Source organism: Haplochromis burtoni, unplaced genomic scaffold, assembly GCF_018398535.1.
Source record: "Haplochromis burtoni strain Fernald_Lab_line unplaced genomic scaffold, NCSU_Asbu1 Contig_36, whole genome shotgun sequence".
Classification (NCBI taxonomy): Eukaryota; Metazoa; Chordata; class Actinopteri; order Cichliformes; family Cichlidae; genus Haplochromis; species Haplochromis burtoni.
In genome coordinates, this window is record NW_024582397.1 from 1,372,535 (window position 1) to 1,397,966 (window position 25,432).

At 41.8% G+C, this 25,432-nt stretch overlaps 1 protein-coding gene across 1 annotated transcript; it reads left to right on the forward strand.

The window, feature by feature from the left end:
* Positions 1-15: 15 nt before the first annotated feature.
* foxo1a (forkhead box O1 a) lies at positions 16-25,432 on the forward strand. The gene is made up of 3 exons (XM_005926507.3): positions 16-1,003; positions 20,686-20,877; positions 21,255-25,432. Exons 1-3 carry the CDS (start codon positions 380-382, stop codon positions 22,440-22,442), a joined length of 2,004 nt encoding a protein of 667 aa, XP_005926569.1. The 5' UTR covers positions 16-379; the 3' UTR covers positions 22,443-25,432.

The following is a 25,432-nucleotide window of genomic DNA, read 5'->3' on the forward strand; positions in this document are numbered from 1 at the left end:
ACTTCCAGTAAGTCCTCACAAGCTGTATGTACAACAGAGTCAACAGGCTGTACGAGGAGCAGACGGAACGTCTGTAGGACTGGACAAAAACAAACCAGCGGGTCAACACACTGTGACCACGTACTCGACTTTACTTGAAAGACGTTTTAGAATCATTCTTTTAATCAGCTGATTTTTTTTACATTTATTTTTAATTTTTTTATCGACTTGGGATGTAACTTTCAGTGTTGTTTCCTGCGCCCAAGCGGAGCACTCTTTTCCCGGTCAGTTTTATCTTGCGTTCGCTCACGTCTCCGAGGCGAAGTTGCTGCTTTTGAGGAGCGACAGGTTCGTCACAATTACATGACATTGTAATACTTTTCTCACTCACCTTTCGACCATGGCGGAAGCGCCTCAGCAGCCACACCTGGTGGAAATCGACCCGGATTTTGAACCGCTGTCGCGGCCCCGGTCGTGCACTTGGCCATTGCCCCGGCCGGAGTTTATCAACCCTGGCGACTCCAACACCTCTTCACCAGTCCCATCTGTCAAGCAGGAACCCGCCAACAACACCGAGTTCATCAACAACCTGAGCTTGCTGGAGGAGACCGAGGACTTCACAGAGCAGAAACCCATCATCCTGTGCACTGATTTCCAGTGTCAGGAGAACTGCGTCCACCAGCAAGCTCCACAGCAGCAGCAGCAACATCAGCAGCATCCGCAGCAGCAGCACCCGAACCCGCAACTCCCGCATCAGCAGCAGCAGCAGGTGCCTCTGCTCTCCACCCCGGTCGGCTCGTCGTCCTCAGCGGCCGCGGCCGCCGCTGCTGCCGCTGCCCAGAGGAAGAGCAGCTCCTCCCGGCGAAACGCATGGGGGAATATGTCATATGCAGACCTCATAACCAAAGCTATCGAAAGTTCTCCCGAGAACCGACTAACTCTCTCTCAGATTTATGACTGGATGGTGAAGAGTGTGCCTTATTTCAAGGACAAAGGAGACAGCAACAGCTCTGCAGGATGGAAGGTAACTACTTGTTTTCTTATTCTTAACTGTGTGTGTGTGTGTGTGTGTGTGCGTGTGCGTGCGTGCGGGTGTGTCTGATAAAGCACTTGCTTGTGGTACTTCTTGTATAAAAGGAAAAATAAAAAATGTTATTCAGTGGGGAGTTTTGGTGTGTCTGTGGGTACTTAACAGTGGGTTCACAGGGGCTTCATTGTGCTTTATGCTATGTTTTTATCTCCTGTGGTATCACTGTAATACCCCTCCAGGGATTTCTGGCTTGTCTGTGGTGTTCAATAGTCGGTTTATTGTGACTGTATAATGCATTTGGTCAGGGTTGTTTATTTTTATCATCCATCATCATTTCGAGGGTTATCATCATCTGCAGAGACTTATGCTAATACATGATTTACTCCCTATGCATACTTTTCCCCGGGATTGACAAAAAGCGTGCACAAAGAGTTGCGTAGCTGCTATGTGTTAGTCCCATTCATGCTCACATGTCCTCTTCCATTGTTATCCATCCACTTAACGACCGTTTATGTCACCATAACTTTAGGCAGTAATCTGACTTGATGATTTATATGAATATCCTAACTAAACTGAATGTTTCTTGTCCCCAAATTAATGCTTCCCTCAGAAAATGTTTTGAGTTGTGACTTAAAATCATTTAGAAAGATCTACTCTTTCAGTTTTCTTTTTTTTTTAAGGCTAAATCACAGTTTTCCATAACAGAGTGTGTGAGCACTGAATGAAGCTTTATTTATACATCTGTGTTGTAAGGAGATACCAGCATTCATGTGTCCTAGGAACTGTCCCAAACATTACGCAAGAGGGGACTTAAAATTTCTGATGTGGTGTGACAGGCCCTCCCACTGAACACTAGTGAAGGGCGTAAACCTCTCTTTGGAGACACATAGTTTCATTGGTGTCTGACAATAAATTAATGACAGTCTACTCTCACAGCAGGAAATCATATTGAGCCTGTAGCCACACAGTGGCCTCTGTTGTAGTGTTGTAGGCTGTCTGGGCTGCCGATGAAATTTAAAGCTTTTGTTTTTTTGTGTTCCTGTGTCAGCAGGATCCCATGTTTGAGTCATGTGCTGAGAGATGACACATTCAGATCAGTCACAAAGGCTAAAGAGAATTTCTTTTTTTTCCCTTTGGTTTGCACTGAATCGGACTTGTAGACAGATATTTTTCCCTAATTAATCATTCACACGCGACCTGCATACTTTTGCCAAAAACTACCACAATAAACTGCCTTCCGCATATTCATCCATTCATCTGACTTTAGTGTTTGCAGAAAGGACACAAACTCATGTTAGGCTGTCAAGTGTAGTCCTGTGAAGACAAATTAAATGAGAGTGGAAAAACCCCTCCAGTGTAGTGAAATATCCCCCAGTAAACAAAGCAGGCACTGGACAGATGTGTTGCTAGGGTGGTGATATTGTCCCAGAAGCCATTTTTCCCCTTCACTTCTTCTTTGTATGCCTTCATACTCTAAAAGGTTCCAGCTTTGTGCTGCTCTCTGGCTTTGTTGTGATTTGTAGGCAAGGTGCTTTTAACATAAAATGTGTGTTTTTTATCGGTGAGACAACAAATGAAACTTTTGAGTGCAATGTGTCGGTGTGTTTGTGAAAGAGGTTGCTTGTTGATTTCCTCCGTATTTACCATGCTTTTAAGCATGTTTTCCCAATGAGCAAGGGATGCTAGTCATCCTTAATACTCTGTAGTTTGTTTGTAAAACAAAAATCCAAATGCTGCATTTTTATGGAAATTAAAAGAAATAATCAAGTCAAGAATCTGTAGGCAGTGTGTGGTAAGCTGAAACCTCGAAGCAGAAACACCCACATGGTGTTAGTCATGTTAAGTCTCAGGTTGCAAATTATCAATAAACGCATTTTTTTAAAAACTGGATGAGCAGACTGGTTACTTGGTTATGTGTGCGTCATCATTAGTACTAGTACTCCATTGACCATAAAACACACCCTTTTTCTTAGAGCAAAGCACTGTATTGTAATGTCATTAAGAAGTTGCGTAGCAGAGACTGGATATGACAAGTGACTGACTGCAGCAGAGTCGCAGTGACACAGTCTTAATACGTCCTTGTGACTTCATTAATAAAACTAAACCAAAAAAAAATCAACGTTCTCACTTTTATTGCTTCCATTTAGCGTGTGACATTTTTGCGTGTGACTGGCGGCTCAGCCACCGCTTGGGCTCACGGCTTATCCTGCCATGGTGGGGGTGTAAACTGAGTAATACTGTGGGAAAGCAAAGTGCCATTCATGGCTGCGAGGGGAGTTATTCATAAAGCTCTCCTCTCACTTCCACACAGGGGGGCCGTCACACATTGTCTCTCCAAAGCAACCACACTCATGAGGTGGGATAGAGAGAAAGTATCTGTGCCAAAGATGATGATGTTTAAATATAGCGTTTGAGAGTCATGCGTTTTGGGGGGGTTTTTTGTTTATTTTTTAAATTTAATTTTTACACAGAATCATCTTTTAATCCACTTAATCAGTATTTATTATCACTGTTCCCTTTTAAAATGTGCAAAATGTCTTTTTTCTGAGACCAGGCTTTGTGATCTTCAGTCCTGCTATGTATTATCTGCCAATGGGTGAAATGACATGTTGGAAGTATGAAAATATGTAAATTGTGTGGCAGATGTCATTCCAGAAGGACTGTAGACATACAAACAAAAGCGCTCAAGCTAAATATTGGACTGTAGTTAATCAGAGAACAACTTTGCAGCTGAAACTGTGCCTAGTCTTTAAACAACTGATTCATCACAGGGCAAAACAAATCTGCCCATTGGTTTTAACGAATAATAAATAACCATAAAAAGCTTGAGTCAACCAGCGCACCTGTCTATAATTACGAGTTTTGACAATAGAGCTATATCAGCACAAAAGCTATTAGGGAATAGCTCTAATCGGCCTCGTGTCAGTGGTGCTAAATTGCATTTTTTCTTTTCTGACTACACGAGAGACCAAACACTGATGTTCTCACATGTTAACACTTAAGTGTTAAGCACGAAAGTTTGCATAAAATCTTGAGGCAGAGCTTTTAAGATACTGCTTTGGGTAATATGCCTCATTAGTCGTTGAGCTGTGAGATGCAAGCTATGCAAGTCTCCACACAACTTGTGGCCATTCATTTGAACAAAACGTGGCCATAATTTAGTGCTGAGTTACATTTGTTAACATTTGTAAAGTAGACGTGGCCATCTCGATTAAGTTAGAGTTAGGTGTGTTCAGACCATTCTGTTTCTCTCAGGTAGTCTGTTCCTGTTCCTCCCCCTACCAAAAAGACTAGATTAATCCTGAATGGCTATTGATGTAGCACTTGTATCCTTGGAGAATGACACCAGCAATTGTCGAAACAATGAGAGGCTATATTGGATGAGAGCATATCGATCAACCGGTCAGTCTGATGACTACAGCGCTGCCAAATAACTTTTGATTTTTATCCTTTGAGGTTTCATGATAATATTAAAACACTCAGAATAAGAACATATTCTGCGGCTTGTGGGTTGAAACACTGGTTGACTAAGTCGTGGACTAAGCTTTTTCATGGCCTCTGACGTAGATAGATCTCAACAACAAAAGCAAAACCCGAGTTCTTTGTTTCTAGGAAGCGTTGACTGCTCAACACCTTAAAATATTAGTTGTAATTTACCTTTGGATCAGTGTCTCAGAACCTGTTAAAGATTATTCCTCAATGTTGCTGATCTTTCAGGTAACGTGGCTCCCCTAAAGTGAACTGGTTGAAGCACGTCTCTATGATTAGAGCTATCTACTCTTAATTGTTTGACGCTGAGCTTGATTCTCAGCGCTGCTGATCCTACACAGTTGGTCGTGTCTGAACTGAGTCATGACAGCCTCCACACTTCTCAGGCCGTCTGTGACAGTGTGAATTTTGAGGACAGTTGTGCCAGGTGGGACCAGCTTGGAGAAGCTCTCAGAGTGGACTGGACATTGGCCCTGGCACAGGATGCCATCCAACAGGAAGACGAACAGATGGCACAAATGATGCATCACCAAACCTCTCTGCAGAACTGCTTATTTTTTTCCTAATATGTCCAGTTCTCCAACAGACTGCCTAACTTAAAAAAAATCATGCTCCTTAAGTCACTATAAGCATAACAATCAGGATTTCATATTGCTGCACGCACACAAACATATGCATGCATTAGGTGGGCAATATTATAAACATTATGTATGCAGACACTTGCATATATGCCAAAAGTCTCTTCTTTTGTGTATTTCTCTACTATAAGTACGTCACTACAGGATAAATATTTGCTTTTCACTGATGGAGATGGATGGCTCAGGTACACTTTGATGTCAGTTACCAGATCAGTTTGGCCATGGGTGTTCTCTGTGCTCGATGCTCTCTTGACCTGAAATTCCTCAGCCTACGCTGGTAAACACTCCCACGGGTCTCAAAGCAAACTGTGCCGAAGCAGACAAACACGTAGGTCCGAGCAGATTGTACAGCGAGCGACACGAGGGTCATTACCATGTAAATGCACCTGTTGACTCCAATCCCTCTTACCGTCTTAGTCTTACAGTAAGCAAGGTTAGCACCACATAGGTTGTGTAGTAGTTAAGTAATCAAGGGTCATGGATCCCATGTACCTGTTTAGAGTAAAGAATAATGTAGATTGTGAAACTTCAAATAGCCCAGTTTGACAAAATGAACATTGTCACTTTTGCTTTTATGATCAGAGAAACTTATTCTGTCACAAAATGAACCTCAAAAATATCACGACAAAAAAGAAACCCTCCATAAACTCTCTGGAACACGTGGAATCATTAACAGTGACACCTGGTTCTCTATACTACTTTTAAATTGTTGACATAAACAACGGCAAAGGATTCAAGAATTCTCTTGGAAAGCTCTACTTCTAGTTATTATCTGATACCTTTGCAAACTTGTATTGGCTAATCTTTAAATTATTAGTTTAATCTCATAAGTAGAATACGTAAATGAAACATAATGCTGTTGAAAGCACCTGAACAGATCAAGTATATTATGGAGCCTTTCAGTTAAAATTACTTGAGCTTGAACTACAGTGTGATGTAGAATATATGAGATATAACGATATGAATGAAATCTGATATTATCTTGTGTTTCAGCAGTCATGATATGACTGTAGTAAAAACTGCTCTGCACTCAAATTGCTAGTGTGTGTGAGTGTGTTTTATTCCAGTATAATATGAGCTCCAGCTCATTGCTAGAAATGGTTTAACCCAAAGCTGGTTTATTAAAAGAAACGGATTACTGGTGTGAGAAATGTCTTTTGGTTTGCAGTATACAACGCCTTTAAGTTTAATTGATCAGTAATAGGATTTAGAGTCACATTGCACCCTTATTTAATGGTCTTAACTTTTGCAGATGATGCAGAGGTGAATCAGATTGCTGCTTGCTATCTAAAATGGATTTACCAGGAGTGTGGCTCAAAGAAAGGGAGAAGCTGAGAATTTAGGTATTCTAGCTGAGTGAGCAGAAAGCTGGTGGTGCTTTATCACCATTCACAGGCGGTTTGTTTCTCTGGGTCTGAATGTGTATTAGTAGGACAGATAGCTGGATAAAACAGCAGTCCTCCTGTGTTTGCTGGTTGGAAACAAACACACATGCACACACACACACACACTTCTCACCCCCCTGAGGCAATCAGGGAGTCCAACCTTGGCATTGCCCCAAGACATGAGGGGCAGCTGTGTTTCTCAGGCATAGAGCTGAAGGAGCTCTCCTCACCCTCCTCCCCATTTCCTGACTGCGCCGCCTGCCTCTCCATTCCTGGTTTTCTGCCTCAGCACAAAGCGGGCCACACTTGGTGTTTTGAAGGGTTACTAACTTCCATCTCCCACCCCACTACCCGAGCCCTGCCATGGCAAACCCCCAAGGAGCTAACTGCTTACTGTCTTTAGGGGAAAATTAAGAAAAGGGAGAGAAAACACAGCAGAGGACCCAGAATGCTCTAAGTTCAGTCTGGGTGATACTTGTTAGGAGTTGCATAACAAGACATTTACTGGAATCAGGGAGCCGCAGGCCAAAGTCTGGTGCCACTGGTTAGTCAGCGGAACTGTGAGGCACTGTGTTAGAGATATGTGGGACGTTAGTCTACTGTGTGTGCGCACATAACCTGGGCCTCATAATTAAAGCCCTGCTGCTGGCAGATGCGCAGACATGATGGCAGACAGACAGGCTGACACAGGGAACATTCCAGCGCAGGCTTTTATATCTTTTTTTATTGTGGCGTGATACTCTGCCTTTCCTTTTCTCCCCAGCTGATTTTAATCCAGTATCCACTTACGACCGCCTCTCCCCTTCACTTTTTGTATCGCTTAGTGCTTTGAAGTTGTGAATCACCATAGCTGGCGCACCAGAGGTGTTAGAAAGTAGCTGTGAGTATTGATGATTGCTACCTGTTAGTCTTTAACCGTCTCTGCCTAGGACAGCAGTAATTATACCTGTTATCAGTTAACATATCAGTCATTTGACCCTTTAATTGCCCATTTTGTCAATTCAAATTGTCCTCCAAGATTCAAAGGTGACACTGGTGAAACCGAAGGCTGTTTAGAATATCTAATCCTGAAAAAGAATGACATTTATCACATTTCAAAGAGGCAGCAAATGTTTGTCCTTTTCGGTTGACGTAAGTAGATCCACTTGTTGAGGTGGTTTTGGCTGTGCGTAGTATAGCAGCGTGATACACATGATGTGATGTAACTGTGCTCATCCTCTCAAACTTGATTGAGCAACAGTGTGAAACTAGTAGTTCCACACATTATTTCACAATGCCATGTTTTCCTTCTGTCCTGCTCCATATTTGTTTTCTTCTGAGACCCGGCATTAGCATTACCCTCTGTTGTCTTTTATTGTTACTAAGAAACACTTTGTGATACTGAGGGGTCACCAGACTGAAATAACAAGCAATGTGGTGCAACGTTGCTGTCAAATGATTTTTGGATGTTTAAATCTGCGCGTGGAGCACGTGTGTTTTTATTTAGGAGTTAAGTAATTCTGTTTCTATCGCATCACATCCTTTTAACCTCACATGAGTATCAACAATTGATCCCACATGGAGCTTCTCTCTGCATTCACGTCTGTCTGTCTCAGTCCAACAGCCTTTACAGTTTGCTGCTCTCTGTAAAGCAGAAAAAAAGCAACATTTTTAAGTGCTTGGGGTTGGCAAGATGTTCCAGATGGTCTGGCAAAAACTATGCAGCCAGGAATGAGCCTATAATGAGAAATTTTACTGAAAAACTTGAGAAAAAATAATCCTTCCTCATTGCATTTTATGACCGTAAGTGCAACTTTTGAATGTGAATCTACACCTACACCGGTTGGAAATGATGTTTTTGTCCTCAGTTAGTGACGTAGCCAGGACCACAACTGGTAACTTATTGCTAAGTTACTTACAGAGCCTTTATCTCGCTGGAAAGGAAACTGGAAAACCCCATAAAGAGCCCCTTTCATTTCGTGATTTCAAACAAATCATGCCAAATGTGTACACGGCTGTTTCCACCGCCTCAGACACTGGCATGACAGAGCTCCGCAGCACTCCTGCCAGAGTTTTGTTTTGTCAGTTCTTTTTCTGGCTGAGGACCAGATCATTCAGGAGAGAGATCACTCAGTGATTGTAGTGTCCAGTAACTGTGAGTAAGTAGAAGTGATATACAAAAGATACCAGTAAATACTAGAGCTTCATTCAGCCTTACAGAGGAGTGGCGCCCACGCAGGTTGCTTTACGCTAGAGTTGAAAATATGAAGTTGACATCCAGTGTCGTTGTCAGGTAAACAGTCATTTAGGATGAGTCAGAATGTTTTGTTTTTAAGATTATGGGTTTGGTAGTAGCAAGACAAAACCACGTGATCTTTTTTTCCCTCTTCTTTTCACAACTTCTCACCAGTCAGGAAAATTGAAAAAAATCCTCTGTGGGGTTACCATTAAGACCTCAGCATTGTTTTATGGTGTGAGAAGAGGAACTGTGGTATGGATTAAAAAAAATTTCACCGTAGAAATAAGAAGTGAAAACCCACGGTGCTTCTTCACACTTGCAAATTTCGCATCCCGTCCGTTTCTCATAGCTTATATATGAGTGTGAACTAGCTACAGGCACACAAGGAGTGAACAGAGCAACACTTTAATGGGAAGGCTCACTGCTGAGGGCCCCAAACCACAGGCATTACCCAGACCCACATTGTTGTGCAATTCCTGCCCTGAAGCGATTATGCACGGTGCCTGTCAGGCTGGACTGGTATTATCACACCATCACACATCCATTTTGGCTTTCTGTCACATACATGAACACTCGTTGGAACTGTACAGCTGGCTGACATGGGTGGAAATTAAAATCTACACTAAAATCAGAAGTGCTGTTATGACTGTACATCTGAAGGCAGGTTTCCCGCTTCTTTGTCATAGGAACATAGGTTATTTCAAGGCCAAAGAGCACAAACCTATAACTGAACTGCCTTTGGGAGTGTTCCCTTTAGATTTGCATTGGTGTTGCAACATTGTTGCACTTTTGTCTGTTTTGTATAGAAAGGCCTTTGTCTGATCAAGTGCTTATGGGTGCAGTGGGTAGGGCAGTGGTTACTTGACCTTAACTGGAACTGGATTAAAACCTGAAATGTACCAACCAAACCCTATCAAAGAAGGATATCAGTTTGTCATTGTTTGCTTATGTGAGAGGTGCAAAATGCGTTTCTCCTGTAACTGCCTGTATAAATAGCACGTCGTACGTCTGCTCAAAATAAACATCAGTGTTTTTTGCTTTTTTTTGGTGGAGGTGAATATTGCTGTGCAGTCTGTGGGTAACATCTCTGCCTCCTAGTGCGGCTCAGCTTTCAGGGTTGCTGTGTTGGATTCTGGGAAATTTTGCCGTGTAAGTCGGGCCAATTTGATGTGTAATGACATGTCGACACATTCTGCTGTCAGTGATTCATTCATACTGTGGTTGATGTGATTGACAAGCAAGTTTTCATTGAAAAGAAAAGCATTTGTTAGCAATTCAGAAGCGTTTTTGTTGTTTTAAAGAGGGAGCCATTGGGAAAATGGTGGGAAATGTTACGATGCTCTATGAATCAAAAGAGAGAATCCTTCCTTTGTCGGCTTTCACCATCGAGCTGCTTTTGTGATATTTTGCACTGTACTAATATTGACGCTTTAATACTAATTGTTTGGCATACATGTCTTAGGCAGTTATTAATTTCCCCATCACTCTAAAAAGTCTGAATTGCACAATCTGCTTTGTGCAAACATTAGACTCTCAGAAAAAGCGATTAATGTATTGTTGCATAAACTTAAAGTAATAAAAGGCAGCAATGATATTATGTCAGCTGGCTGCCGTAACTATGGAAAAATAATGTTTTTTTTTTCTAGAAACTCTTATCTCTGCTAACCTTCCTTTTTAAGATGTGCAAACTTCAGCCTCAGACTGACAGGAAGTGGGTGGTTTGAAAGCACTACAAGGTATGCAACACGGATAGTGATGTCATCAGGAGAGGAAGCAACACTGAGAATGACGCCAGATTCAGTGGCTTCTTCCTCTTCCAGCGTTTCCTTCATTTTTCTCCTTTCTTCCGCACTGCTCAGTGCTTGGAAGTGAGTCGGTGTTATTGCTGCAAACACAAACTTTTTACATGTTCTTTTCAAATAGTTAAATGTCGTGGTTTGTTGTGGTTTAGACTTAATATAATAATAGACACAGTATAAATGTTGACTTGCCCTGACCTGTACCGATGCCAGCTTTTTAATGATCGCCATGACTGAGTCCAGTCTAAGCTGACTTAATGTCATACTTGCCATCTCTCGCTGTACCTAACAGTGTGGGACACATCAGTCTAGTTTCACTTTATACCTCATGAGAAAACAGAGCCCTTCACAAACTCTCGTTCTTTAACTCTATCTGTGGTTACCTCTGCTGTCTTCACAATGCTTTTATATAGCATAAGAAGACGCTGATATTGAAAGCATACAGTGTGTGTCTTTTAGTGGTCTCTCTGGTTTAATTTTCAGAAAAGATGGAAATAACTTTTAAGATAACCATGAAAATATTTGGCTGCTTTGGTGTCTTCTTAAAGTTGCATTGTTACAGTTTTTGCATTCCTGCTCCATTTGCATACTGTATGTGTTTATATGTTTTTTTTCATATGTGTCACTGTAATTTGCTTTTTAAAGTGAGTCCATTAAAACCCACTTTGTGACAAAAAGAATCACTGTTCCAGCGCATCTTTTAAGGTTTTTTTTAGCAATTTCCTTTCTCTGAAAACAGTCACTCGTGAATCACGCCAATTTTAGAACTAGAAAACAGGTAAGTGCATTACAGATGTACAGAGTCTGATTGATGTGCATATTGTTTTGTTTTGTTTTAGATTTTGTGTATAAAGCTAAAACAAGAAAAGCTATCAGGACCTGCGTTTTTCACCGTTAAACTGTGATCAGTTAAAAACATGTTAACGAACTGTAGCCAGCTATGTGTTCGGTACAGCAACTACATTTTCTCGACGATGGAAAGAGATCTAAGAAAAAGTTTAAAAGACCGCTACTGTGACTTTAGTTTCAGCCTAAGATGGTAGCAGTGATTTCCCACAGTAACAGTGCTGACATTATGCTCTCTTTTGCACTCTTGAAGTGTTAACCTCCAAGTGATGTCCTTTAATTTTGGTGACATTTTTAGTGCGTAACAGGAATCTCCCTGCTGCTTCAGAAGGTTACTTTTGAGAAGAGACAGTGTTCAGACAGTGTGGGCGGTCATTTTTTTTCTCAGATTTTCTGCTGATGTTTGAATTTTAGCAGATGTAGCTTCTTTTTTTTTTCTTCTTCCACATATTGCTAAATCTTCTGAGCGGAGACTCCAGTCCAATGTATTTGTATGCAGCCATTTTCTTAAAGACATCTTAGAAATGTATCAGTGCTTTACAGTCTGATTATGCACCACTAAGGAGACCTGTGGTAATGAGAAATCCTCTCAACTATGTCACTGACTTGAGATTTTCCACTGGAAGCCATAAAATAGCTTTGGGATATCCCTGTGTTTGCTAGTTTGAACTGGGGTAAGAAGCATATAAATATAACCCCCAAAACACTTCCCCCACCCCCTGTCAATCCAGTGGTGGGCCAGGCCCATGGAGGCAGGTCACCAAACAGGCACCCAGCAGTGGTCCACACACTGCATCTTTATCCATGCAGAGCAGGCAGCAGCCCAGCCCAGTAGTTGTGCCGATCAGAGGCAAAAAATATCCTCGCTCCACAGACACTGCTTTGTGCATTTACAGACTCGCATTGTGTTGCACATAGCAACACATGCACATATTTTAGCATGGTAAGCTTAGCCAGCACAACCTAGTCCCTGTCTATACACATGAGCAGCATGCTGCACAAGCCCGAGTCAAGAAATTAACGAGCACAAGAGAGAGCACAACATGTAAACAGAAAGCTGCCATTGCTCTTTTTGCTGCGTCATTATTTTCAAAGTGTCTTATGCCCATAAATGTCACCTAGACCCCCATCAAGTGTTGCTGCCAAGATTTATGTTGGATTTCTGCATCCTTTGAAATAATGGAATTGAGAATGCATGCTCGACTGTGCTCGTTCGATTGTTAGAGTATATAGTTTAAAGTTTGGTCACTCACTCGGATATTCCGCAAAGTTTTCTTTGGAGTAATTTGTCCAAATATGAGGCCTGTCCAAAGTAGAGGAAATGATAGATGATATGTTATTCTCTCACCAAGCTATGTGTGTTTGGCTCCTTAATGAGAGCAAATCCTAAGTGGGGAACTGCTTCTTAAATGTGCAGTAAGAGTTTTATCCACCATTGTGATCCTGTTGGAAAAGCCTACCTGGATAAGGCTCCACTCTTTCCTTTTTCCTCTTGTTTTGTGCAGTCAGACGGGAAAGTTGTGATTAGGAAGTTGTGGCTCTTGAACCCACTGTTTTCTCCAGCTGGTCCATTGCTTTTGTACCTACCAGGGTCTCATTTTGCGGTGTTTTGCATATAAACCAGAAGAATCAGTATCAGGACTGGCCAGCGCTTCCTGTGCGGATACAATGCAGCAGGAAGTTCACTAATAGCCACTCTGCCACTCATCTCACTCGCCACTTGTCTCACACTATCGGACAGTGATGAAAGATCCTCGAGTGTCAGTAGCTTTGCTGTTTCTGCCTCTATGCACAAAACCACTCACAGACTATTTATCATTTGTCTGCAGCGTCTGAGATCGATCAACCTTCAACTTAACCAATCACCATCCACTCGGGCTTCCAAGCTCTGTATATGTGCGTGTGTGTGTGTGTGTGTGTCTGGGCGAAGGGGGGTGGTTGCATTAAGATTGCTCGCAAAGGATTGAGAAAAGGCGATCCTGCCAAAAGGCGTCAGTAAATACATTTGCAGACAGATTTTCTCCTGCGTGACTCGCGTTTTCTGCCTTTCCTTCTCCACTTTACGACATTCATATAAGTCAGCATCTGACAATGACCATTTTGAAGAGGTACTTTCCTGGAAGACATAGAGTGCTACTTGGACTCATAGAACTCTAAAGTGAATTTGAGGAGCTGCACACTGAGTGCTCTGTCTATTGGCCTTCTCACTCAGCTCTCTTTGCCAAATTGATTTATTGAAAGTTGACGTCAACGGGTGAGCAAGGGACTGTTCTTGCTGCAACACGAGTCTGCGATCAGCTGTGGCAAGTAGCATGCATGCATGATGTCCCTGGGGAGCAAGTGAAAAGGACAAGGGAGGAATAGAAGACTAGGAAGGGGGTAGGATGTTGGGAGAGGGCAAAAAAGAAGCTATTTCTAGCTAGAACCTTATCCTGGGGTCAATTTCCATTTTTAATCTGAGACTCGTTTTTTTTTTTTTTTTTTAACTGAATTGTGGCAAGATAGATTTCCTTTTATATCGCTAGCAACAGTAACACGTTTGTGCTTTCCTTAGCTAGTTTGACCTAAGGTGTTGTGCCGTGCCACTTGCTGCTATGCAAAATAAATGGCAACAATCATTTCCTTTTCCTTAGAATATGTTTTCTTTTTTAAAAAGATGCTATAAATAATGAACCCAGTTCTAAGGCTTTACATTTCCTGTGCCCTGCTTTTTATTTCCACTGCCTTTTATAATCATCACTTTATTGACTTTAGTAAATAGGTCAGTGATTATCACTGGTCAATTCAATATTGGTGCTGAAGATAACATATCAAACTGCAAATACATGAAGTCATCACGGTCTGGTCAGATTGCTCTGCAAATCTGGCAATGTGAGTTTGTATTGGTTTATTGTTGCATATGTGTGTAAGACAGAGACAAACAAATTCATTGTAAGTAGCTTGACAATTTGGGCAAAAATATTATCACACTTTTATCATCTTGATGTAAAGAATGGTCTTAATATGCATGTAATAGCTGGAATGAAACTAATTCACTGTGTTTGTTAGACCTTAAACGAGAAGACTTAAGAAGGAGCCTCCAAAATTTTAGGTTCAAGGAGTAATAGCTGACTTGGTTTAGAACTAAATCCTAAATGAATCCAATGGTGTAAACTATTCAGCACCTTAACAGAGCACCAAAACAACCACAAAGTATTACATACAACTAAATGTCTTGATAATATGCAAAGACATAGATAATGAGCTATGAGCCCAATTCTTAGGAGAGATGTGGCTGAAAAGGAAGACACAAGCATTCGATGCTGCTAAGTGGGTCATCTTGGGGACTGCAGGTTTTCTTTCTTGTACTCATGGGATGGTAACATCCCCCTTTGGAATGGTGGGAAAAATTATCTTGCGGCAGATATTGCTCTAGTGTTTATAGTTTTAGAAATCGAAACTATTTCCAGATGCTGCGAGACCACTCTTTACCACAGATACTGATGTCTGACTCTCCATTTTCACTTTGTTCCGTCTCCATGCTCTACTTTGACTGTGAGGATAAGGTTGAGCAACCCAAAACGAGCATTTATCGGTTTGATGATTGGCCCCTGCAGTGAAAAGTCTAGTCCTCCGTTCACAGGCCTCCTGCTCAGCAAAGTGAGCTATAGCAACCCAGTTTTTAAACACTTAAAAGTATTTTTCAATGATAATGATCAAGATCACTTAATTGCATAATACTAGATGGGACAAAATATAACCTTAGTAATTTATTTTCTGATATTTTAACAGTTAAAAAAAGTGATTATGAAGATGAAAAATCCTTGCATTGTTTGGAAATTTGTGACAATGTTTGAGATACTTTTGGAAAAGCCTTTTGTAGGGAATGTGGCTTTTATATGCACATAAGGAAACACTGATCAGTTACAACTAGAGTAGAAATCTCCCCAGGGGTGGGATGCCACCCCACCCATCCAAAGACAAAACCAAAACAAGAAAACCCAGAAACAAAACAAAAAAACAAAACAAATGAGTCAGACTCTGGACGAAAGAGTGCTAAGTGTGTCTGACACAGAGTGGAGAAAGTTATCGCAAGTATATATTTAGATGACTTCATCGCAGCAAGCAAGAGTTCATTCGGCTTGTTGACCCATCACCTCACCTAGAGCTGTGTTCTCAACCCCATCCTGTTGTTAAGCGGGCAGACATGCTAAGCTGGTGTTAGGCTAATAGCTGGTTTACACATTTTCTGTCTTGACCATATTTCTCGCCCTTTGCCAGACTCAGCACAAGGCTCCAGACGTGACCCAGCTGCAGCTTTTAAGGCTACTTATCTTGGTGGTTTGAAATTATGCGCATACTCTATAGGTTGTCGTCTCACGCACAGGTGCAGACATTACACATACAATAGGTAGTTACAGTGAAGAGCTCCTCTTAAGGCTGAAAATTGCGTAACAAAAGGTGAAAATGCACGGTAAGGACAGCACCGTTTCTCTAATGAGTTCAGTGGAAATAGTGCATGGAAACCACATTTTCACTTTCATGTGTTCCGTATCTCTGGTAAATGTGTGTGAAGCTATAGCTGCTGCGTGTGAGATCATAGATGCTGCACGCTTTCAGTCAGTGAGGTGGGAGCAATGTTGCACTTTATACGTGTAGCTATATGGCCTTTGCAGCTGAGGTTTCACTTGCGGGTTTACATTATTCAAAGCAGCACTGCATGTAGGTGGTGTTGCGCTCTTCTGGGGATTTTTTCATTAGACAAGTTGACATTTGAACGACTCGGAGAGCTTCCAGCACATTGGTCAATCGGAAACACCTGTGTGGCACCGTGTCTAGATTTTTGCAGGTATTTGGCTGCAGTTTGCAAGTAGAAGGAGAGGTAAGCAAGCAGGCTGAGAATAGGATAGGTAGGGAACAAAAGAGCAGAAATGGAAACAAGATAAAGAGGGGAGAGAATACTGGAAAAGAAGAGATGAAAGGAGTAGGAAGGAGCAGACAAGGCGAGAGGAAGAGGACATTGAGGACAGAAGCAAAGGGAGGGTGATGTACCAAACAGTGTGGCCTTTCAGTAGTGCTGCCAGAGAAGGAGTTTTTAAATCAGCACAGTTTGTTCTTTACTGATCCAAGCCCACTCTGTCACACAGCTCCTCTTTCTGCATTTCTCAACAGCCTACATTCAAAACACATTCTCCTGGACTCAAACCGCCCAGACAGCCACGCTGCAGCCTCCTGCCGAGTCGTGACGTCTTCAGTCACGTAATTCAGTTTCAGCAGTCACACGACAACGTGAACTTTGCTTTCGTTTAATGACTGTGGTGTGACATCAGACATCAGGGATTATCGCCTGTTGTCAAACATAAACTCTTTTGGCAGCGGGTTTCGGGGAGGCGATTTTTGCGGTGTCCACTTGGCTCACGACTTCACATTCCATGCCTTTTTCTCTGCTTACTGACCGCCATGTTTCCTGTGAGACAGGAAGTCAGCTCTGCTTCCTGTCACAGTCCTCTTTCATGTGGTCACTTCCTTGTGTTTTGCCAGTACGGCTGTGCAGTGTTGACCATGAATGGAGGTGGTGCTCCTCACGGCGAGCTCGGGAACAACGGAGAGAAGGCTACAGTGTGTGCGCGCATGTGTATTTCAGTCAACATTTATTATGATTACTCACTGCAAAGAAGATTTCCGCTCTTGTTAACTGTATATTAATTTCAAGCACATGTTAATGTGTTAGCATTGTAAGTGCAGATGGTGGGGTTTTTTGTGTGTGTGTGTGGCAAGAAACGGAATGTTCTGCTTTTGAAATGACAAAGTGTTATTGTCAAATTTTCATGCAACATAAGATAGGACCGTCCTCCAGCGACAGTAATCAAGAGTTCACTTCTGCGAAATTATGGGTTTTGTAACCTTGCTGAGGAATGTTGATTGTGATGGCTGCCTGGCTGGGAATCCTGCCTTTACTGTTTCCTAAGAGATACTAACAAGTTGGCTGTGATTACAATTGAACTTTGCACACAGTGATTAGCTGGAATGTTTAGATTCCTGTGTACTGCAGCCAGAGATAAACCAGTGTCGCATTCAGTCAGAGGACCCCACAGCCACCCCTCCCCTACACACACACATGGACACACACACCTAAAAAAAACCGCATACTTTTAATTAAAAAGATATTAACAGGAAAGAAATAATACTTGCCTGGTCTTAAAGAAGAAAGGCTTCATAATTATGAGAGCAAAGGGATTTCCATTTGTACATCTGCATTTCTGTCTTAGTGGATCACTGTGTGCGTGTCTGTTTGTTCCCAATAGCGTGTGTTTAAAACCAATATATCACTGGTTGCAGCGGAGTGAGCTACAAAATCAAAACCATACTGTGCTGCTGTTTGTCCTACTGCCATTCCACTAAAAACATGAGCTGGCACTCTCTCGCACACACACTCGCGCACACACACAAACACAGTGTGAGACGAGGCTTTTCCACTGGCCCCACCAGACGCACTCAGCCACACTCCCCACACGGCACACCAAGTTCTGCCGAGTTCTGGCATTTCCCATCAGAGCAGCTTTTATGACCCTTTGCTGGTACTCCCTGCCTTGCATCAATATTTTTAAACTGGGTTTTAAATTGTTTTGGATTATTACACCCCGCGTTCTAACCGTGACATTTGACAAAGCAGAAACCTGGGTCACTAAAGTAAGAGACTTTAGCTGTGACTTTCTACTTTCTGTCACCGGGATGATATAGGGCTGTAACAGGACATCCCGGCGTCGATGCACGCATTGCGTTCATTCCTTGTCCCGGCAGAGCTGAAATCAGCAGCAATCAGCAGCACTCGTCGCAGTCATGGGAAAGAGAGGCTCATGACCAGACTTTACTCCTTGAGTTTTGTCATAGCTACCGATGTGCAGGAGGGGGAGAAAAGCATTTATTGGAGAATGACGGAAGGGCTGTCACGTACCTCAGATCGTGCAAACTAAACCACAACTATTGGCTGAAGCAGTTGGGTCATTTGATTCAGAGGTAATTACATTTATTGTGAAGCACCAGTGTTCATGCAGGCCCTCATGTGCCCAACAGGCTCAAGTCCTCCAGTGAGGAAGGGAAAGAGGGAAAAGTACGACACGGAACAGAAGATGTTGAAGGAAAATAAAGGACAGGGAAATAAAATATGGCGTGTTTTTTCTGAAATTATCTGTTTTCCAATTAACATATCCAGCAACATTTATGTTATTTAAAAAAGAATCACTTCATAATGAATAGAATAGAATAGAATGCCTTTATTGTCACTATACAGTTGTACAATGAGATACAGAAGCGAGTCCAGCTGTGATGGGGGAATCATACTTGTCCTGTGACTAATGTATTTTATGGCTCTAATGGTTTGAGAAAATAATCAAATTATGACTTTGCAATTTCATGAGGATGAACTCAGTCTGTGCTTCAGAGGTTGACCCATATTACCATCTCAGCGTTTGATCATTCTTTTTGTTTCAGTCTTGCAAGCATCTCAGCTTTCGCCAAAATGACCACAAACCTTTAGTCTTTGAACCTTTTAACAACAGATAAAGACTATTGTGTGTTTCCTGCACTGTCTAAATATACATGAAAATTGGTCAAATTAGCCGGCTGACACTTGAAAAAGTGTCACATGCTTACACTTATCATTTTTACATGTGACTATGCTCAATTGCAATCCAATAGGTGATGCTGATGCTGTAGAAAGCAAAGGACAGGTACCACTGAAACAATAGTAAGCAGGTACTACATGCTGCTTTGCAACAGGGATCATTGATAGTGATAGTCTGCTGAAAGAAACCAGTAATAGTAGCAAAGCAGATGAAAATGCATGAAATGATAAACCTAAAATAAGCAACTGTGTAGATTGACAATGAGAAGACTGAAATACTGCAAATCCTCTAGACTGTATTAATATTTAGTCCTGCAGTCATCACCCCAGAGATCTTTAATAACTGGAATACTTTTAAAATATTAGCCAGAACTTAATTTAGACCCCGAGTTCCTCCAAGGGTTACCAGTCAGATCTGTAGTGCACTTTAATTACAGAAAAGCAACAATATGAGTCGTTTGTTTGTTTGTTTGTTTCATATCATTGTAAACGAAATGCTATGAAATCACATGTGCACTTTTTCAGTATTTCTCCAACAGATAAATTTCAATGCTGAGAAAGTCCTGTATCTCTTATTTTAAAGAAATAAAAATCACTAGCAATAAAAACTGTGTAATAGATTATACTGGTTGTAGATTTTAGTGTCCAGACTCCAAAGGGATGGTAGAAATGAGGAGAAGCGGAGGTGAAGGCAGAGCAGAGGGCAGACTGTGAACCAGATGTGAAGCGGTGACTCACAGCAGGAACAGCCTTGATGACGTTAGACACCATGCATGCTAAGCCGTGTGTGTGTGCCGGGAGTTTTAGCTTTTCTTCCAAAACAACAAGCTTTACGCATGCACAGTAATGTCTGGACAAGGCTCATTACTTCATGTTAAGACCTGGACAGAAAATGATGCAGAGCCTAGAGACTATAAATTATCATCTGAGGTTAAATGGTCACTTCAGTGACAGCTTAGGCTGATGTAGAGTTTTAAAATCATTACGGACTGAACAGCAAATTAACTCTGTGATGTTGAAGAGACAAGCGTCCCAGTGCACTTCCAATAAAGCAGGGGCGACGTGCTGTCTTACTCTCTGCGCTGTGCTTAGCAGACATTTGTTCAATATTCTCGCTCTTTTGTTTGCTCTGTTTTAACAACGCTTCACTAGCTTCCTGCACAAAAATTAGTTTTTCCACTGGTGGTGTCACTAAGCAACGTTAGAGCGCACCATAAGTGTGTCTGTAAGGAGGAAAGATTAGTCTATTTCCTCCCTTTGATTTTGAACTGGTTTAAACAAGACACATAGTTAGGAGGAATGTGGTATAATAGCGTTTTACAATAGGCCCTTCTGTTTTTGTGAGGGAAAGCCCACACCTACAGTGAATTTGGAGAAAAGAGTGTCTGCAGTTTAATCCCCGCTCTGTTTAGGATATTGCTCATGGAGTAAACTTACTGACATCTATTGTCTGTTTGCTTGTGCACATGTGTTTTTTGAATAGCGAGCGGCATTAGATTGTTGAGTGACATTAAAATCTCCGCTTTCTCCTCGTAAGTCGGCTGTAAAGCTGAGCGTGTTTTTACAAAGGACCACCTGTACAGATGGATTTGCACTTGTATGATGAATCAGATCTGAGGTGTTGTCGGAAAAGGGCATGCTGCAACCCTCTGTTTGTCCGCTGCTCACCCAGCTTTTCTCTTTCTCCCTCTGCTCCAGAACTCCATTAGACACAACCTGTCCCTCCACAGCCGCTTTGTTCGAGTGCAGAATGAGGGGACGGGCAAGAGCTCGTGGTGGATGCTAAACCCGGAGGGCGGGAAGAGCGGCAAGTCCCCACGACGCAGGGCAGCCTCCATGGACAACAACAGCAAGTTCACCAAGAGCAGAGGAAGAGCAGCAAAGAAAAAGGTAACTCATGCTTGCGAGGTCAGAAAGAATTCTTTATTGATTTACACACTGATTTTATAGATTTTTTTTCAATACTTGTTTACTCACTGTGTATGCAATGTGTACAGTACCTTGAGATAATGTGTTAATCTGCCATAGTTTAAATAAAGGTTAATTGAAGCTGATTAACATGAAAAAAAATATGCTATTGATTGAAAAGTAAAGTCACATTCTTCTTGTTTTTAACTGTGTTCTTATCTTACAATATATGGACAGTGACAGCTTAGTAATAGTCAGCCCTGTGTTCAATGGTTTCTGCCTCACTTACAAACTTAAACTGACGTCTCTGGCATGCATAATATTACTGGTTCACTGACAGTCTTCCTGTCTCCCCTCAGCTGTCCCTGCAGGGCGGCCCTGATGGAGGTGCAGACAGCCCAGGCTCCTACTCCAAGTGGCCTGGCAGCCCCAACTCCCACAGCAATGATGACTATGATGCATGGAACAGCTTCAGGCCTCGGACCAGCTCCAACGCCAGCACTCTTAGCGGTCGCCTCTCGCCCTTTGTGCCTGAGGATGACCTTGGAGAGGCAGACGTGCATATGGGCTACCCCGGAGCCCCCGGGGCCAAGATGACAGGCACGCTGCCCAGTCTCACAGAGATGACAGGCTCTCTGGGACACAGTTCTGAGAATGTCATGGAGAACCTCCTGGACAACCTGAACTTGCTCTCTCCAAATAACTCTCAGGTTGGAGGAGGGGCGACAACCCCTGGCTCCTCCCAGTCCTCCCCTTCTCCAATGATGCAGCCAAGCCCTGGGTACCCCTCTTACAGCTCGCCCAGCATGGCTTCCCAGTCTCAGCAGGAATACCACAAGTGTGTGTATGGCCAAGCAGGAATGAACAGCCTGTCATCTATGCCACTGCAGACACTGTCAGAGAATAAATCCAGCTTCGGGCCCAGTATGAGCCAGTACTGCAGCACTGCAGGGCTTCTGAAGGAACTGTTGACATCAGATACGGACCAACACGGAGAGCTAATGCCATCAGTGGACACTGTTGTGTCTCAGTCCAGCGGAGGCTGTATGCTGCCACCATACAACAGCAGCCAGCATGCGGCCAAACTCATGGGAGGAGGAAGCAGTCATCCACATGGTCTCCCTCACACTCATCCCCACAATGTGCACAGCCCAGCCTCAGCCACATCATCGGCTATGAATGGCCGTTTGCTCATGTCCTTGAACTACAGCGGGGGCGCCGCACGTTTACCGACAGCCAAAAGCCAGATGCAGATGCCTTATGGCCTCTCTGCCCACCTCGGCGGGGGAGGCATGCCCGGCGGCTTCTGTCCTCTTAACACCAACGGATACGGTCGACCGGGATTGTCAGCACCCTCGCATCAAGAAAAACTGCCCAGTGACCTGGATGACATGTCCATTGAGAAGTTTGAGTTTGACATGGAAACAGTCCTCCATGACACTCTAATGGACGGGGACTCATTGGACTTCAACTTTGAGCCAGTGGTGACCCAACAAGGTTTCCCACATGGGGTGAAGACCACCACGCATAGCTGGGTATCAGGTTAGAGACTGTGATTCACAAAAAAGTTCTTTCTACTTAAATTCCCGTTGCTGACATGGTCACAATCAGAACTGACATCGGACTAAAAATGTATCTGAAGATACATTCCTCATCTGGACATAACCTGCAGTCACTGTTCCACCATCATTTCTGTTTCAAAAAATACTTCTCAGATCACTGCAGCAGACTTGACCGGTCCTGATCTGCTGAGGACAAATGACCACCAGAGTTCTTGAAGGTGACGTCAGGATTATTTTCTGAAATAAGTCAGTGCAAACTAAGTGCCAAACGTTTTGCCTTAACATATGAGCCAAACTGAAACACACGTCTCTGGTTTACTATACAGTAGTTGTAATCTTTGCAGACAATACTGCCAACTACAGTACCATCTCATCATGGTCATCTGCAGAAGCAGCAGCAGAGCAGTCTGTTTAAGAACTTAAACTCACACCAAGCTGTTTACTGTGTCACATCAATCAAGATTTTTGTAATGGTGATCGATTACTGCTGCGGAGAAATCAAAGAAGGTAATCTGGCGAATGGGTTATGTTGACAGACATGATTTAAAACAAGAAAAAAAAAGAGAGATCTTTCTCAACGGATCCTTGAGTGATGTTACATAAAAACTTACTTCTTGAATGTAGATATTGTAATCATACAGTTTGTGAAATCATTTCTTGTCATGTATTTTTCACAATTGTAAATAGTGTTTACAGAATGGAAGCAAAAATCGAGGCAGCAGAAATGAGCCCCACAGAGAAAACTGGATCAGACTCTTTTCAACCGTGCTAAGTGGACAGATCTGCGCTTGAGATCAATCGGGCTGTAAAATGAAAACGCGCATTTTGATTTCTTGTAAATACATTAAGAATGTCTATTAAAAATGATGCAGTTAGATGTTTACTAGATTCAGCATAAATTATTTGTGGTTAATAGAGATTTATGCTGGTGCATAACCTGCACTCAGACATGAGAATTGTTCTGGGTCATTCGTCACTCTGAACCTTAATACCACAGGGGCCTATTTATTGTGCCTAACAAAGTAAATTTAGACTGCAGGCTTGAAGGGTTTTATATTGTAAATGTCTACGGTCCATACGATACTCAAATCCAGCAGTCTTGAAGAACGGTGAACTCTTTCTTGTCAGTTTCCTACTTTGACTTTTCTTTAGAAGTCAGGAAGAAATAAGTGACTGTAAATTGTTATTGTTATGGTTTCCTGAACACTTTTCGGCGCTGTGAATGTTACGAGGTCAAGACGGTTTGGATAAAAGATATTCTCAGCGCTACTGTTGTTTTCACACCAAGGCTGCATAACACCTGCAGAAGATGCCGCCAGTAACCAGCCTGTGCTCTGCTCAGTTTCACAACTTTTTTGTATTTTCTTCTGTGTCTTAAAAGGTTACTGTGACTGATTTAGATAGCACAGCGTCCAAAAGAGCCCTCTCATGCTGTCAGTAGGAACAGCCTTACTGCTTTCACTGCCCCTCCTACCTCTACATATCATCGTGTCCTTCTAAACATTTGATATTATGGTATCATGTGACTTGATAGCGCAAATTATCATTTCCGTAACAGGTCTGTTTTAAATTATTGTTCGTTTTCCAAGCAAACTGCCACTAAGTGTTACGTGTCTGATTCTTTATCTCAGCTTGTATATTTGCATTTTCAAACGGTCGTTTCCCAGTCGTTGCTGTTCTAGCGACAAACTTTTCAGCCCATCGTTGACTTTTATTAAGCAGAATCAAAAGTAATACTCAAGATTATATCTGTAAACATAATTGGTTCTCATAAAATTGACTGGTTAGGCGGCAGAGAGACAAAGGCAAAAACTGAAAGTCACCTATTTACATTAGTCTTGATGTTATGATGGAGAAACCGCACACAGCAGCAGGCGATCCTGTGTCGCTAATGAATTTACCTTCAGCCACAAGTGAAGGTTCTTGAATTAGTTTTAAGTTTTCTCTGGTTGAAATGAAAACCTGCAAACTCCAAACCAGCAAATGATCCGACTCCAGTGACGTAGATTTTTTTCTTTTCTTTTTTGAAGCCAGGGAGTAAGCAAGTTTATGTAGAGTCAAATTAAATGCTTAACATTTCAAAAGGCAGAGGAGCCAATATAGAAGCTGCTTTTGGGCTTTATTGCCAGGTGTTGCCTTTTCTTATCCAAACATGCCATAATGTACTATAGCCAAATTTGCCTTTGAAGTCAAAGTGATATATTTAGCATTTTTATCATGTTATATGTTCAGAACTATATATATATATATATATAAACATATATATATTTGTGCCGGTCACTCAAGTCAGGATAAACTGTAATGAATCCACATAGGTTCACTCTAAAAGTTAAAGAGTTGTACTAAGTAAATTATATCTTTACATTTTTAAATGATTTAATCTATGCATTGTATTCTTTAATTTTATGTTGCTATTGTTCTATTTTCCTTTTCTTTGAACTTTTAACAGAGATATTTTATTGTAACATAGTGCTGTGAGATGTTATGGTGTTGTCAAGACTCTATGTTTCAGATAGTCTATGGGGAAAAAAATGAAGTTTATTTAGAAAATAGAAAATGCAGTGATTGATATGCTAAGCTTTTGTAAACTGACAATGTTGTTTTTATTGTATTCAGCTACAGTTTTTAGAAAATGGCATCAAAAAGCAAATTAATGAAAAAAAAAATGTCAAAGATTTATCGCATTTTTAAAATGAAACACACAATATTTATTCATTAGAGAAGTCCTGCTCAAAATGCAGATCCTGGACCAATTCAGATATTGCACTTTCACTTGTATATTTAATAACTAAGGGCTCCTCGTAACAAGAGGAAGAGTTCCTATTACATATTTTAAATGAAAATCTGTTACATTTACCTTGAGCAGGTATACAGGAATAAATTGGAATTGTGCTGTGTGATATGCAATCAATACAAATATGTAACATGTTCAATATTAATGTATTAAAACCTAAATAAATGTACTTATGTGTAAA

What these genes read in the sequence shown, in the direction of transcription:
- foxo1a (XM_005926507.3), top strand. Translation starts at nt 380, where the DNA reads ATGGCGGAAGCGCCTCAGCAGCCACACCTGGTGGAAATCGACCCGGAT. An exon ending in ACAGCTCTGCAGGATGGAAG is followed by an intron (nt 1,004 to 20,685) that starts GTAACTACTTGT and finishes CCTCTGCTCCAG; the next exon opens with AACTCCATTAGACACAACCT. An exon ending in GAAGAGCAGCAAAGAAAAAG is followed by an intron (nt 20,878 to 21,254) that starts GTAACTCATGCT and finishes GTCTCCCCTCAG; the next exon opens with CTGTCCCTGCAGGGCGGCCC.